Here is a 15,931-nt window from a genome sequence, read left to right on the forward strand (position 1 = left end):
ATGCATGCTCACGGCGGTCGAAGTGACTGTTCTTCACAATCTCTTGTTATGTCCATGCTCTTTGCTGCTCATGCTACGCGGTCTCGACGAAGCTTCTCGCTGGATCGTACGTTCGTCTTCTGAACATGACCCAATCTGACATCGCGCGGGACTGTGAAGCTGTCGGTTGCTCGTTGGATATGGCATGGTCCCGGGCAGCGTTCGTGAGCATCGAGGGCATCGTCATCTCGTGGATGTTCTAGCTTGGTGGGGTCTCTGTTATCGTGCAAGAGGGTGTTGGGTCGTGGAAGCCCTGGGCTAGGGAACGAGTTGGAGCCGCGAGTTGGTACTTGCCTAATGGTGTCGCCTCGAATTGAGGTCCCAGCCGAGCGGCCACAACGTGATGTGCCTTCTGCTCACCGATCATACGAAGTCATGTACCGTCTGCAACGATCGTAGGGTGGACCAACGTCTGCGGACGAGGGGTGATCGATGGCCTGACCTAGGAAATGGTCAGACGAGATCTCGCGAGATTCTTGACAGCGGAGCAGAGAGATACCCTCGCTCAACTGCATGGACGACACTACAACGGCTTCTAGCATCCCTTAACGATGCCCACAACTGCTATGAACATCACGAGTTCATCACTGGCGACCTATGGACGCCGCTTTGCAAGTCCTCACTGCTTCACGCGACGAAAAGCCTCGCAGCGACGCAGTCGAACCAGGGACCTGCAACAACCACAACGACAACATTAGCAACCTCTCGATGAACGATCCCTCCTCTCCAGGCCCATGCCAATGGCAAAGAGCATGATGAAAAAGTGTGTGTGTGGCCGCCGGCGAACCGACGCTCGAAGAGTTAAGCCACGGTTTCCAATAAGACCACCAGGTATCCGAACCGGTGGCAGCGTAGTTTACGCCTTTCAAACCTCGTCGTGGATCGCCTCATCAGTGCTGCCAGCGAAGGAGACCAATGAGGCTGCTTAAGAATAGGTTAGGAATATGAAGAAGAAAAGAAGGAGAAGAAGGGGTCTGGAGAAGAAGGAGAAATCTTTATGCCTCGAATGGCTGGGGCTAGTGGGAGCTCCCGCGTGCTCACTTATGCTCGTAGATCAGCGTATGCTAATGCATCAGATGGTTGTGATTGAAGAGCGAATGATCGGTAAGCAACGTTGGATGTCCCATGGTTGGTAGCCGCCCACGAGCAGTCTTCTCTTGAGTCGAAAGGGGCAACGTAAACAATAGGCAACGCGCGATTGTTGCTGTTGAGCCTCGTTGACCTTGGGCGAGTCAATGTGAAGACTGAGCTTGCAAAATTGTCCGTGTGCTGTAAGATGCATTGAAGCCTTGATCGCCTTGCGTGTCCATCCGCCGGCTTGTTATCTTGAGATGTGTGATGTTTTGCCGGATCGATCAAACGATCGCGATGTTCGATTGGACGGTGCAAAGGCCAGCAGTGTCGAATGTCGCATACTCTCCCATGTCTCTACAATATTGATCATGTAGATCGATGTAAAGCAGATCAAGGTGAACTCACTTCAAGTGAAGTGGTCTCCACTCCTCCGCTCTCGGCCAGGACTTCCCCGAAGCACCGAGATCGCTCGAGCTCAAACTGGAAGGTGACAGCTCCTCGACGTCAGCGAATCCTGGTATGGCGAAAATGGTCGAGATAGCGGGCCATGCCACCTTGCCCGGCCGTGGCCGATCGATCAATGGTTCAGGAACCACTAGAACTACTGACTTCTGTCCGCTGTGAGCTGTTTCCCGCTCCGACACGCGCAATCGAGCGAGCTAACGATGAACGAGAAGCGCGACGTCTACGGCAACAACATGCCCAGTGAGCAGACCCCGCTCATCCAGAGCGTGCCTGTCGAGGAGAGGAGGGAAAGATATCCTAACACGAGAGTATGTAAAGTTTCCTACCACTGAGCAATCGCAGCCTAGCTGACATGGCACTGACCAGGTTCGCCGAATTTGCACTATCGCCTTGACCTCCGCTCTCTCCATTGCCGCGATTGTTTTCGTTGGATTCGCTATTGCGGGCAAGACAGTCTTCCCAATCGGCGACGACTCCAAGTCACCAAACCATGGTGGGCAGGTGCCACACTCTGGCTGGCCCGAGTCGGAAGGCATCGACTACGAGGATTTGAAGAAGACATTATTGGACACACCTGACGGAGAGAGGGCAAGGGAATGGAATCAGTACTATAGTTCTGGCCCGCATTTGGCGGGCAAGAACTTGAGTCAGGCAGAGTAAGGACTGCACACCAAGAGACGATTGAGTGGGGGGCTGACAGACATCAGATGGACGAGGGACAAATGGGTCGAGTTTGGCGTACACCATGCTGAGGTCGTGTCGTACGACGTCTATATCAACTATCCGCTCGATCATCGGCTTGCGTTGTTGAAAGATGGAAAGGTCGAGTTTGAGGCGACCTTGGAGGAAGATGTACTCGAGGAAGACCCCACGACGAACCTAACCGACAGAGTTCCAACTTTTCACGGCTATTCCGCGAGTGGAGATGTCACGGCACCATACGTCTTCGCCAACTACGGAACGTATCAAGACTACGAAGACCTGGTCGACGCTGGCATCGACATTAAGGGCAAGATAATCCTGGTCAAGTATGGCGGTATCTTCAGAGGCTTGAAAGTCAAGCGAGCATCGGAGCTTGGTGCTATTGGTGTTATTATCTACGACGATCCTGGCGAAGATGGCGAGATCACTGAAGAAAAAGGCTTGAAGCCATACCCCGATGGACCAGCAAGAAATCCAAGTTCTGTTCAGAGAGGTAGTGTGGAGTATCTGTGTAAGTCCTTCCCCCATCAAGGGTGCCGGATGCTCATTGACAGTACGCTCAGCCGTCGCTCCTGGAGACCCAACTACCATTGGCTACCCATCGAAACCGGGAACTCCTCGTCAGTCTACGGACGGCAAGATTCCAGACATTCCATCACTGCCAATCAGTTACGCTGAAGCTCTGCCATTGCTCAAAGCACTGAACGGCCACGGGCCAAAAGCATCTTCTTTCAACAAGTACTGGCACAAGGGCGGCCTTGGCTACAAAGGCGTGGAATACAACATCGGACCAACTCCAGACTCGATCACGATCAACATGATGAACAAGCAGGAGTACGTGACCACTCCTCTTTGGAACGCCATCGGCGTCATCAATGGCACTGTTTCTGACGAGGTGATTGTCATTGGCAACCATCGAGATGCCTGGATCGCAGGAGGCGCAGGAGATCCCAACTCCGGCTCAGCGGCTCTCAACGAAGTCATCCGCTCTTTCGGCGTAGCCCTCAAAGCAGGCTGGAAACCCCACCGAACGATCGTCTTCGCAAGCTGGGATGGTGAAGAGTACGGCCTCATTGGCAGCACCGAGTGGGTGGAGGAGTACCTTCCCTGGCTCTCGGCGTCCACCATCGCCTACATCAACGTTGACGTCGGCGCTCGCGGCCCTCACTTCGCCACCGCCGCGGCTCCGGTTTTGAACAAGGCTATCTACGAGGTCACCAGCCAAGTACAGTCTCCAAACCAGACCGTCGAGGGCCAGACTGTCCGCGATACCTGGAACGGACACATTGATACCATGGGTTCCGGCAGCGACTTCACCGCCTTCCAGGACTTTGCCGGCATCCCGTCCATTGATGTCGGGTTCGCCTCTAGTCGTTCTGACCCTGTATACCACTATCACTCCAACTACGACTCGTTCCACTGGATGGATAAATACGGCGACCCGGGCTTCCAATACCACATGACAATGGCCAAGATCATCGCTCTGCTCGCGGCGAAGCTGGTCGAGGAGCCCGTCGTGCAGTTCAATGCCACAGACTATGCGCTGGGCTTGAACAAGTACCTCTCCAGCCTGGAAAAGTCCATCTCCACAACTTCCATGTCCAAGTCGCCCCTCAGGAAACTTGAAAAGTCGATCGACGCCTTCCTCAAGACGTCCATCGCTTTCGACGCCCACGCCGCTAAGCTCTCGTCTCAACTTCGTTCACACTCCTCGTCCGCAAGACGCAAGCACAAGCTGTACAGGAAAGTTCGCGCGTTGAACACGAAGTACAAGCTCCTCGAGCGGCAGTTCTTGTATCAACCGGGCCTGGACAGTCGAACGTGGTTCAAGCATGTCGTGTTCGCTCCAGGTTTGTGGACTGGATATGCAGGGGCTACGTTTCCGGGTATTGTGGAGGCTTACAATGAGAAGGACAAGAAGGCGGTGGAGAAGTGGACAGGGATCATCATCAAGGCTGTGGAGGATGCGACGAAGTTGTTGGAGGAGTGAGCGCTGTGAAGTGGGGGAAAGACAGAAGGAGGGATCTCGTATGGGCACGAGAGGCACAAAGTGAGACATAGCTTGGTGGACTAGGCTGAGATCTGAGGCGTATCTATGAAACAGTCATGCGTCTGTCGTTTCGCGATACTCTCCGACAATTCTCACGAAGCGCCCAAATGCCTCTCTCGGAGCCAAGCAAGGCTTCTCGGAGCCCATACCGGCTTGTGCCATGCAAAGGCTGTCGGCTGGCGGCACGTCTTGGCCATCATTGTCAGACTTCAAGCGGGCTACATAGCCATGATCAGCTCCTTGCCCGTGCCTCTGTCTCAACCCATCTCGCCGTTTCCTCCAAAAGGCAACATCCCGTCTCCCATGAACAATCCATCAATCCCTCCACCGCCGAACCCATCCAGATTCAGATCCATCGCCTGTTGGAAGCCAGAACCCCATACATACGAATCAACCATGCCGTACAGATCTGCGTCCATACCAGGATATGCGTCATTTGCGTATGGGTTTGAGATTTGTTGTTGCGCGTAAGGCGAGAACTGAGCTTCCGCATTGGTAAGAGATGGACGAGTGGTTTGATCCATTGGGTAGGAAGAGGAGTTGAAAGTCCAGGAGCGGCTACTGCTGGTGTTACTGTTCTCGTGGGTAAGCGGAGGAGGCTGAGTGTGGGACTGGCGGTTCCCTGTCGCGACTTGCGACAGTAGATCGAGTGGAGATTGGGTGTATTGCGGCCGCTGTGCTGCGTCCTCCCGCTGCGTCTGCTCAGATTGCTGAGCCGGCGGAACTTGTTCACCCCTCGCTTGCGCTTCAACGTTCGCCTGGTGTTTGCGAAACCAGGTCATCAGCAGATCAAGAATTCGCAGAATCTTTGGCTTCGGACGAATGTTGTGATCATTCGCGATGCGGATGAACATGTCCGTGAGATTTGTAAGATAGGTGTCAACCTTGAGGTCGTCCGGAGACATCATCTTCGAGATCTCACTGCCAGGCGTGGTGGTGGCAACATGCATCTTGATGAGGATGACCATGGAGTAGGTGCAGCGGACGAAGTAGAGGAGGATGGGAAGAGCTTTGACCGTGTCGCGGTCGATGGCAAGGAAGGTGTCGAGAATGCCGTGTGCGGCCTTTTTGCAGGCGATTAGCGCGGCCACTTGGTGGGAGGTGAGGGTCTCGGAGCTGTTGTTGACGTTGCGGAGAGACTCTTCCGTAAAGGGAAGTCGGAAGTCTTCGACGTTGTGGTTGAAGTGGAGTGCGATTTCGTGCAGGTATAAATTGGCCACGTGCTCGAAGAAGGTCAAAGTCGGATGTCCTTTCAGTTCGGCTGGGATGTTGTCCTTCCATGCTTTGAGGTCGTTTTCAAGGACCTTCAAGGTGTAGGCAACCTTTGGATCTGTGATGCTGATGGTGGCGGTATTGTCGTCCATGAGGAACTGCACGCCGATTTCTTCACAAATGTGCTGAATCTTGATGTGTTGACACAGCAGCCGATCAGAAGGGAATGCCTCTGGACTCGTTTCCAGAATCTCGACGCACTCTTTCATGTAGTTGCTCCAATGGATCAAGTTGGGCCGGCGAAGAACCATAGACGTACTTGATGGTGTTAGTACGGAATTCTAGACGGTGCGAATTGTCGAATCTCACCTCGCGGACATGTAGTAACAACAGAGCCACGCCCTCCTCGCCTCGATGGTGTCCGAATTCTGAGCCACTGATACAAGCGGCTGACCAGGAGGACACAAACCACGCTTTGTTTTGGGAGCGTTATACCGCTTTCCCAAGCCGATATCCATGGCCATGACGGCCGCCATGTGAGTGATTTGGTAGTAGTTGCTCTGCTCCGACTTATCCGGCGGTCTGTAAAACAAAACCATCACCTGCATCGCCTGGATGAGCTCTAACGACTTGGCACCATTGACGACCACACAATCAGCAATGGCCCGCACTGCTTCCCGCGCCAATCCTCGGCATATTTCTGAACCTAGCATGGAAAACGACGCAGCTGATAGGACGCAGACGTAGAGAATTGGCTTCTCCCTAGCCAGCTCCTTAGCCGTGGTGGTTGGCGGGAAGATGACAGCCGGCATGTTCGGCGACATTTTGTTGACGTAGCGGTCAAAGACTGTTGCAGCCACGTCTGGGCTGATCAGAGAATGGATGCGTGCGAGGAAATCCTCCTGCGAGCGTCTCTCACCGCTCGAAGGCATCTCGAGCCTCGGCCACACTTCCACTTCTGCCGGACTGCTCGTAGACTGATGTCGTTGACTATTCGCGGATGGACCATAGGCAGCGATGCTTGACTGGCGAGAGCTGTCATCCACACGCTGACGTTTCTGCGGCGGCTGCATCGAGCTGGATGCCGAAGGAGATTGATCAGACTGGGCCGAAGCCGAGTTTGTCCTGTTATGATCGAAGCTTTGGAACTGCTGGCCAAGCGGGATCTGTCCATTCTGCTGCTGCAACACAGAAGTGAGAGCATCAAGTTTCCTTTCCAGCTCGGCCACTCTGCTGTCTGACTTCTTCATCCTCTTGCGGGTTGGAGCCGTGATGACACACGGTCGCCCTGCTTTTTGGCATCTCCGACACGGCACTTCTGGGCGTGCTGGGTCTTGATCACATCGTACTTTCAGTCCACGACATGCCTCGCAGGCCCGAGGCCGCTTGGGATCGTCGACATGTTGCGTCTCTTCGTTGCCATCATCTCCGCTATGCTCGCTAGCTTCCCGGGGGGGCCGGTAGCCTATCGGATGTGGACTGTTGTGTGTGCTCTGAATGCCAGTGCTCGTTGCGCCGTACGCGGCCTGGTCGCGCGCTTGGATATCGGGATACTGGTTGTAATATGGTTGTGGGGGCGGTTGGTCGTAAGGCAGGCCATGAGGCTGTAGTGGGCGAGGAGGATGCTGCTGTCCGTATGATGTTATCGGCGGACTACGATCGTCTTGTGGAGCGCCGAGACGTGGATCCAGCGGTGCAGGATGTTGGTGCGAGCTCATCGTCGCATGTCACGGTCGGAGGTCGGTATCACAAGGGCCGATGGTGTTGCGAGTCCCGGTCACGCTTGAGCTGTTGTTGCGATGTAGAGAGAGAGAGGGCAGTATAGAGGCTGCCCTGAGGTGAATCTTACAAGCTTTGCACCTTAGGAAGACAACTTGGCTGAACAGAGGTCAGCGAGAAGTGCGCAGGTCGTAGTCTTGCATCTGTTTCTTTGCGATCCTCTGCGCAGTTGGTTGCGAATCGATCGTCGACGAGGGCCAAAAATGAGGGGCCGGTCCGCACTCCGGTTCCGTCAAACTTTTGGAGAGCAAGTCATACCTCACTTGCGACACATTTCTGTACAGTCGCGACAGCACTCCTCACTCCACCAGACCACCACCGATTCCGCCAGGAAACATCCAAAGGACAGATACACAGGCAGAGTCTCACTCACGCGCGACATCTGTAAAAAGTACCAATCGACTCGAAATGCCTGGCACACGGGGCCCAGTGCCGGTGCCAATGAATCAGACCAATGGCTCCAATGGCGAAGGCAGAGACCTCACATTAGACATTCTTCACCAACTCGAATCCACCGACCCGTTCAAGACTGAGGATGTGTACCCTCAAAAAAGCCAAGCTGAGCTAAAGGCAGCATTGGATCGACTGGCAAGCAGAGCTATGGTGGAATACGACACAAATGACACGGAGCAAGTCATCCTGACGGGAGAAGGCCAGCAAATATGCGACGAGGGGAGTCATGAATACAAGGTGTGGGAAGCGGTCAAGAAGGCTGGCCGGCTTGGGTTGAAGGATCCGGCATTGTCCACGGCTTCTGCGAAGATCGGCCAGGGCAATGCCTTCAAGCAGCAATGGGTGAAGAAGGACGGTGATGCTCTGATACCCTTAAAGGATACCGTGGTGGATGCGACACGCGAGACACTCCAATATGTGCACGAGTACCACACTGTGCCAGACCAAAGGCAATTGAAGGACTTTCAAAAGCGGAAACTCGTAACCACCCAGAAGATCATCACGTACGAAGTGCGAAAAGGTCCGAAATGGGGTCTGGAGATTCCGGTCGAGGTGACTGATCTCACTGCGGACATGCTGGAGGATGGTACATGGAAGTCCGCCGCTTTTAAGCCGTACAACTTCAGTGCCCTTGGTGCTCAGCAAAACGCCGGTACACTGCATCCGTTGAACAAGGTCCGAGAAGAGTTCCGCAAGATCTTCTTCAACTGGGACTTCATCGAGATGCCCACGGGGAGGTATGTTGTCGCATATTCGTGGACTGAATCGAAACTCATACTGACTATCCCGCCAGATTCGTTGATACCGGCTTCTGGAATTTCGATGCTCTTTTTGTGCCCCAACAGCATCCCGCCCGCGACATGCAAGACACTTTCTACGTCTCTGATCCTGCCGAGGCTGGTCCACCAGGTCCAGACCCGCTGGCAGACGCTGCCCTTTCGAAGATGGAAGCCGAAAGCCAACTCTTCTCCTCGAACAAAGACGACACACCCTCCACCAGCAAACTTGACTACGAGCAATACTACGCCGACATCAAAGCCGTGCATCAAGACGGCAAGTTCGGCTCCGTCGGCTACCGCTACCCCTACACCGACTCAGAAACCCGCAAACTCGTCCTCCGCACCCACACCACCGCCGTCTCAACCTACTGCCTCCACCGCCTGGCCGCCAATCCCCGACCCGCCCGCTACTTCTCTATCGACCGCGTCTTCCGCAACGAGACCGTCGACGCCACACATCTCGCAGAATTCCACCAAATCGAAGGTGTCATCGCCGACTACGGCCTCACACTCGGTGGCCTGCAAGCTTTCCTGGGCAAGTTCTTCGAGCAGCTCGGCATCACGAATCTCCGCTTCAAGCCCGCTTACAACCCGTACACCGAGCCGAGTATGGAGGTTTTCGGCTTCCATCGCGGGCTGGACAAGTGGGTGGAGATCGGTAACAGTGGTATGTTCCGGCCGGAAATGTTACTGCCAATGGGTCTGCCGGCGGATCTGAGAGTGTATGGATTTGGATTGAGTTTGGAGCGGCCCACGATGATTAAGTACGGTGTGAGCAATATTCGGGAACTGCTGGGGCATAAGGTGGATCTGGGCTTCATTGAGAACAATGCGGCGGTGCGGTTGGACAAGGATTAGAGGTATGGTATGGAAGGTGGTCGGCGTCAGGTGTATGCGAAAGGCTATGTGTAAAGACGGGATGCGAAATGAAACGCTTGCTAGATAAAGGCATGTGTAGTGTTGAAATGAAGAGGACGTTGAAATGTAGCCCTCGGGCACCCATCTTCTTTTTCTCTTCGAATGCTGCTGGTTCGCTCATCTTTCCGGCACATCCACGCGAGCGGAGAGACGATGGCCTAGGTCTCCGATTGCATCACTCGTGTTCTTATCCTCTCTCGAGAACTTCCTGCAGCTGGACCTGGACCCGAAGACGATCGTCCGGCACAATACCTTCTCCTTCTATTGCTAGATTGTTCAGATCTTGAGTAGTGCTAGAGGAGACATATGTCCGTTTCGCACTTCCTGCCGACTCTCACATACGGAGTCAATGCGGACTCGAGGTTTGAAGCAGACTATACCTGGCATTGACTCGAGAGAGTGCAAGTTTGCTATGCTCTTCCCGCCATACGGAAAATTCTGGCCTGGTCGCACATCAATTGCTCTCCATTGAGGTCTGGTTTGCTGGGCGGACTCCATCTTTGTGCCGACCTAAGACGACAGTTTGCTGAAGCGGCAATCGATCATATCTTCCGCCATGTTTCAGACTGATGATCTTTGCCTGTCTGCCTTGGACTATGAATGGCAAAAAGAAATCATTCACATCTCACGCCCTGCATCCACTTGTAGTTCGCATCGAAGACCGCGAAGTTCGAACTCAGATCGCATGGTACCATACTGCTGCAAGACGAACTAAATACCACTCCGTTCAACACAGCAGCAGGAACAAGGTCTCAATCTCGAACTAATGCCCAGGCCTCACCCGGTCATGCTTATACGAACGAACAGATTTCAGGTTCCTTCCCTTCGACCAAATCTTGTACATCGAGGCTGCGAGTCGAATACCGAGACTTTTCATGACGGGACCATGCGGTCTTGCCCCTGTTACGCAGCTCGAACCTGTCAAAGAGCATACCATGGAAGGGACGGGGTGACAGCAGTAAGATTTCTGCTGCTCTCTGCAGAGAACTTCTTACAGTCTGCCAAAGTCGGCGTGGTCGCCCCTCCTCCTCAACCGCGCCGTCGGACTTGAGCGCTGCCGTTGCGATGCTACCACTGGCGAAGCAGCAGAGGCTGGCCGCTACTCGTCGTTGATGATACCTGAGCTCAACACGCACATCCTAGCTTCCAAGGCGAAGCCCTCGCCATCGAGAGATTCCACCCAAGCCCTGACAGAAGTCTCATCATGACGACACAGACTATACACATTCATTGAACATTACACGACGTACACCCACGACAATCGGACGATGGCGATCACGGCGAAGTGTGCGGGATTGGATGCGAAAACTTCTCATTGTGCCGGCATTGTGCTAGCCTGGTCATCTACGATACACCGGAGAACAAAGCAGCACAAAGCTGCCTCGCCCGCTCCAAGCCTTTTCATTCATCTCTCGACACTCGTACCACCATGCCATCGACAATCACCATCCCTGCCCAGCGTCGACACGCTCAATTCAGCGACTTCTCATACTTCTTGAAGAGTTTGATCTCAGTCTCTTCAAAGTGAATTGCGCCCTCTGGAATGCCAGCGCACACCAATTTCTGGCGCAACTCGGTTTTAAAAATTTCCCGGCGCCGCATGGTTGTGGCAACCAGCGTGTCACCTCCACAGTGCTTGCTTTCGTGCAGGATGACGCGCAGCGACGTGATTCTGGCTAAGGTATTCGTGAGGCTGGGCTCAGCGAGGAAATCCCACAGTCTGTCAAAAGTGAAGTCGTCCGTTGGGAGGTCGCCGCCGACGAATGAAGAAACGTGTGGTCGCGGAACACTCGGACTTGGCGGTTGCGTGAAGCTCGCTGTTGGTGAGGTAGATGCCGGGCTCCGCGATCTTGTACAAGTGCTTCTCATACAGCGTCTTGTCGAGAATGTCCAACAGTAACTCCGCTGGCAGACCCATCAGCGTTGCTTCTGGTCTCGCTAACGGCATCGGCTTTGAGGGATTCTTCTTCTCCACCCTGGCGCGCACAGGCTGTGAGGCACTCTTCGACTTCTTCTTAGCCATGATGCTGGCTTGAGGCGCTGGCTTGAGGCACTGACAATCAGTGGGTGCTGAGTCGAGATGGAAGTGCACACGAGCTAGGGGGTGCGCCTTACCTTGATCAAGATGGCGGAGGATGTTCACGATGCTTTATCGTCGCTGCCGACTTCGATAAGGCGTCTGCGAGTGTCTTGCTGCAAGAGGTGCGTTGAGGACACGATCGGAAGCCTGCGCAAGGCGGAAGGCGGAGGATGGGAGTGGGATTAAGAAGCAGGTTGCTGAACGGAACGAAGTCGCGGAAAAGAGGAAGACTTGCGGCAGCCGCCGCCCTCCCGCTACACATTCACTCATTCACTTAAACAACACGATGAATACGGTACCCACGACAAGGATGATGACCGCGAGATACGTCAAAACTGATCCGAGACCTTCAATTGAGCTGGCTACATGGATCTACACCACACACTCGAGAACAAAGCCGCCTTCGCCACTCATCTGGTTCCCTCGTCCGACACTTTCATCTCGATCCATGCTACCAAAGACCGTCATCTAGCTGGGCCAGTATTGATCAATACGATCAAGTCAACGACTTCTCATATTGCTTATAGAACCTGGCCTCGGTCTTCTCCCAGTGAATCACACCCATGGGAATGCAGGCCTCTTTGAGTTTCTGGTGCACATGCAGGGCATACTGCACGTGTGCTTCGGTCGTCTCGGTCTTGCCAACGTGCTGAATCACGCGCAGCGATGTGATCTTCGCGAACCTATCCGCAAGCCTGTGTGGCCCGCGGCCGAGGTCGTTGCCTTGGAGGAAGCGCTCAAGGTCGTGGTGTCTCTTGCCCCACCCGTCGATGCGGACGAAGAATCGATTGGTAGGGGGAATCTCGTCCATGGCTGCGTCATGAATTCTGTGGTTGACGAGGTAGATGCCAGCGTTCTCGATCTGGTACAAGTGCTTTTCTGGATGGATCTCGTTGAGGATGTTCAGCAGAATCTCGTCTGGTAGGGCGTTGAGCGTCGCTTCTGGTCTGGCTTTTGGCTTCGGCACGGCTGGGTTCTTCTTGCGTCCGACCTTCGAGACTTCAGTCAACTTTTGCTTCGCCACGATGCCAGCTTTGCGCGCTGGCGCTGAGCGGGCGTGCGGCTAGTCGAGTATTAGCCCAAGCCACATCGAATAGGATGCGCAGGAGAGGTAGCCTCTTACTTTCACGGGCGCCATGTTTGGGGACCTGGGGTGGCCAGAGTCTGAAGGTCGACATTGGAACGATGAGAGGAAGTTGAGAAGAAGAGGAACGAAATTGGGAGGGAACGAAATTCTTGCGGCAGTGGCCGCCTTTCCTCGAGGTGTTGTGTTACGTCACACTCCTGGGCAAGTGAAGTGGTCTCGAGGATTCCCCATGCCATAATGCTCGACGGAGGTATTCCTCTGTCCCGCTGGATGCAGCCTGGTCACCTAGGTACTCTTCCCTGGACAGTTGAAGCTGCACGACAGCCTCCAACGGACAAATGGTCACGTCTTCGACTAGTCCGATGCGTCTTGTGCCTGCAAGTTACCCGCAGCTCCTTCCTAAAGCGGCTAGCCGGTTGTCAAAACGACACAATCCAGATTTTGCTCCTTGTCGACTGTTTCTCGGAGATCTCGACCTCTGCAGGACATCCATCAGAAAATTCTTTGTGGTATCGTCAAGCAGCAACGAAGCCTTCGTCCTCCTCGTCTTCTCAGCGACGCAGCCGGACGCTCAAGTCAAGGCTCAAGATGGCACCCTCTCTCCTCGAGATCGCCCCTGAACTGCGCAACATGATCTGGGGATTCGCCGTCCACGAAGCAGATCCGATTCCCATCACCCACTTCGAACCACATATGGGCACCCTCCACACTGAGGTCGACCTCCGTGATGCGCCACCAACAGACAAGCGCACTGCCTTCCATTTCACGCAATCCAACCAACAGATAAACAACGAAGCTGCGGCCATGTACTACAGATCGAACACTTTTCGATATGTGGTCGCAGATCGCGGATACGTGCGCCTGCGCGCCTGGGTCGACATGATCGGCCGTCTACCTCGCGTGAGAGGGAAACCAGCCAACAACGGACCACACCTCGAGATCGAACTTCTCGGCTGGGTGCACTCGTATAACCCCACTGCCGTCCCGCGAATTCGTCGCACCAAGTCTTTCCGTAACCTGTGCTTTGCGCTCGCTCGCGCTGGATTGGTGCAGGGAAAGGTGAAGATCACCATCGCTGGGTACGGCTCAACATGCGCGCCGCATCGAGGACCGCCACTAGCGGCATCGCAAGCTGCCGCGGACCATCTTCAGCAGTACGTAGACCGGCGTCTAGTAGCTGAACAGAAACGGCTGGAGGCTGAACCAGAAACGGATGGAGGTGGAGACGGTTCGGAAAGAGGCAGAGAAGATTCGGAAAGAGGCGTGGGAGAAGAAGCTGGAGGCAATGATAGAGTTGCAGGAGAAGGAGAAGGAAGCGTCGGATAAATCAAACGAAGCGTTTCTGAAGAGCCATGAAGAGTTTATGGAGAAATCTCAACAGATGAACGCCGTGAAAGAGAAGCTGGAAATAATGGAGCCCAGGGCAATGCAGGCGAGTCTACAATGCAACAAGCCAAACGACGAGGAGGACCACGAGGCACAGGTGTGAGCAGACTTTACGGGAGAGGGAACCATGGAGTGCTTTTTCCCCCCGCAAGCTGCCCGACCGACAATACCAGTGAACCAAAAGAGAGATATACAGGGACTCATTACGTCGAGGAGAGCAGTGGCCGGTCAATGGCGAGGAGATTGATGATACGGACTGTTCGGATGGTATGCGACATGGTGAGGAGAAGCTGAAGTGGACTTTGGACTCGGGCTTTTCTCTTGCCAGCGTTGCTATTCAGAACGGCATAGAATACTGAGGTGATCCCAGAGTCTGGCGCACTAGTTGTTGTCAAGAGGATCGAGGGATGTAATAGATTAGCGAAACAGTCTGCTCGAAATGCAGATGAATGTCAAGTCTTGAATCACTTCTGTTCACCACCCCAAACCACCTCCTCTCACCGTTCCGGCATGTCGATACGTCTATGTGTATACCGCTGAAATGTCGTGGCCGCGGCGTCAATTCCAGTATACCCAAGAAGCCAATACTCCAAGCAAAATCATTCCTTCGTCCCAGCAGCGGCAGCACTAAAGCACAACTAACGTCGACACCCAGTAGTGCGACTCCAATCGGCTTTTCAAGAGTCCAAGTAGGAATACCAACTTTGGTGAAGACAAGAGGACGGCTGTTGAGCGAGTGGGTTTTGGTGAGCATGAGGCGCTCGCGTAAAGGGACTTGGAAGCTGGAAGCATGCAGAGAGACCCACTTGGTGGACATTTCGAATAGGCGACGGCTACGACGGGAGTGTGAGGCTTGATGCGAGGGTACGGTAGTTCTGTATAGGCGCTATAGACGATTTTCTGTTATGGAGAAGTAGTCATAATCTGACCACCTTCGTTCAGATGCTCACAGAAAACCATCTACAAGGCCCTCATAACCTCAAACATCCAGCTCTCCCCTCACGACGAACTCACCTCACGCCTTCCCCAACTCCTCACTCCTACTCGTCGCCGCCTTAACCGCCTTATCAACAATCTCCTTCAACCCCTCCTTCTCCAACGTCTCCAACGCCGCCTGCGTCGTCCCATTCGGACTCGTAACATTCTTCCTCAACTGCGTCGGCGTCTCACTCGACTCGACCAACATCTTCCCCGCTCCCAAACAAGTCTGCGCCGCCAATCTCGTCGCCTGCTCCCTTCCCAAACCCAACGCCGTGGCACTCTCGATCAAATGCTCCACAAACGCGAAGAAATACGCCGGTCCGCTGCCAGATAGACCGGTCACGACATCGAGCAGTTCCTCCTTCTCCACCCACTCTGTCGCTCGTGACACGCTTTGCAGCAGAGCATCGACTTGCTTTCGCTGCGTCTCGCTGACTTCATCTCCAGCGTACAGTCCACTCGCTCCCTCACCCAACAACGCAGGCGTATTGGGCATCACCCGCACGATCGGCAATGCCTTGCCATCCTTGCCCGTACTCCACTCCGCAAGAGACTTCCTCGTAATCCCCGCCGCGATCGAAACCAAGACCGGTCTCTCAGCACCCGTCCAATCGGAAGAGCCCAATTCCTCACACACGGCCTTCGCGACCTGAGGCTTGACCGCTAAAATGATAATGTTGGCGCCCGTGGCGGCTTCGAGGTTGTTGGTCGTCGTCTGCACGCCGAGATCGGCCATCTTTTGGCGGTTGACTTCCCAGGGCTCGGAGACGGTGATTTGAGACTTGGAGAAGTTCTTGGAGATCAGGCCGGAGATGATGGCTGCGGCCATGTTGCCGCCGCCTGGGAGGGGAAGTTAGCTGGTGTATGTTGGGGGTGAGACGTCGAGGGCTTTACCAATGAAGGAGATCTTCTGGGAGAAGAGATCG

General features: G+C 54.4%; 6 protein-coding genes across 6 annotated transcripts; 3 read left to right on the plus strand and 3 right to left on the minus strand.

The window, feature by feature from the left end:
* Positions 1-1,664: 1,664 nt before the first annotated feature.
* MYCGRDRAFT_65087 (peptidase M28) lies at positions 1,665-4,270 on the plus strand (the record flags this gene model as incomplete). The annotated part of the gene is made up of 5 exons (XM_003855882.1): positions 1,665-1,733; positions 1,788-1,886; positions 1,945-2,234; positions 2,286-2,791; positions 2,844-4,270. 4 exons carry the CDS (start codon positions 1,812-1,814, stop codon positions 4,268-4,270), a joined length of 2,298 nt encoding a protein of 765 aa, XP_003855930.1.
* Positions 4,271-4,860: 590 nt separating this feature from the next.
* On the minus strand, positions 4,861-6,969 carry MYCGRDRAFT_11191 (uncharacterized protein; the record flags this gene model as incomplete). The annotated part of the gene is made up of 2 exons (XM_003857664.1): positions 4,861-5,860; positions 5,912-6,969. Coding segments are annotated over 2 exons (2,058 nt in total), but the record flags the coding sequence as incomplete, so codon positions are not given.
* Positions 6,970-7,638: 669 nt separating this feature from the next.
* Positions 7,639-9,411, plus strand: MYCGRDRAFT_52041 (phenylalanine--tRNA ligase subunit alpha; the record flags this gene model as incomplete). Its single annotated transcript, XM_003855883.2, has 2 exons — positions 7,639-8,511; positions 8,568-9,411. The coding sequence occupies 2 exons, from the start codon at positions 7,730-7,732 to the stop codon at positions 9,409-9,411; spliced, it is 1,626 nt and encodes a 541-aa protein (XP_003855931.1).
* Positions 9,412-12,047: 2,636 nt separating this feature from the next.
* MYCGRDRAFT_88777 (uncharacterized protein) lies at positions 12,048-12,689 on the minus strand (the record flags this gene model as incomplete). Its single annotated transcript, XM_003857663.1, has 2 exons — positions 12,048-12,614; positions 12,675-12,689. 2 exons carry the CDS (start codon positions 12,687-12,689, stop codon positions 12,048-12,050), a joined length of 582 nt encoding a protein of 193 aa, XP_003857711.1.
* Positions 12,690-13,226: 537 nt separating this feature from the next.
* MYCGRDRAFT_88778 (uncharacterized protein) lies at positions 13,227-14,383 on the plus strand (the record flags this gene model as incomplete). The annotated part of the gene is made up of 3 exons (XM_003855884.1): positions 13,227-13,717; positions 13,824-14,123; positions 14,221-14,383. 3 exons carry the CDS (start codon positions 13,227-13,229, stop codon positions 14,381-14,383), a joined length of 954 nt encoding a protein of 317 aa, XP_003855932.1.
* A 512-nt stretch (positions 14,384-14,895) lies between these two features.
* Positions 14,896-15,846, minus strand: MYCGRDRAFT_52044 (uncharacterized protein; the record flags this gene model as incomplete). The annotated part of the gene is made up of 1 exon (XM_003857662.1): positions 14,896-15,846. The coding sequence occupies one exon, from the start codon at positions 15,832-15,834 to the stop codon at positions 15,040-15,042; it is 795 nt and encodes a 264-aa protein (XP_003857710.1).
* Between the last annotated feature and the right edge of the window lie 85 nt (positions 15,847-15,931).

The sequence above is a fragment of the Zymoseptoria tritici genome, chromosome 1 (assembly GCF_000219625.1).
Source record: "Zymoseptoria tritici IPO323 chromosome 1, whole genome shotgun sequence".
Lineage (NCBI taxonomy): Eukaryota > Fungi > Ascomycota > Dothideomycetes > Mycosphaerellales > Mycosphaerellaceae > Zymoseptoria > Zymoseptoria tritici.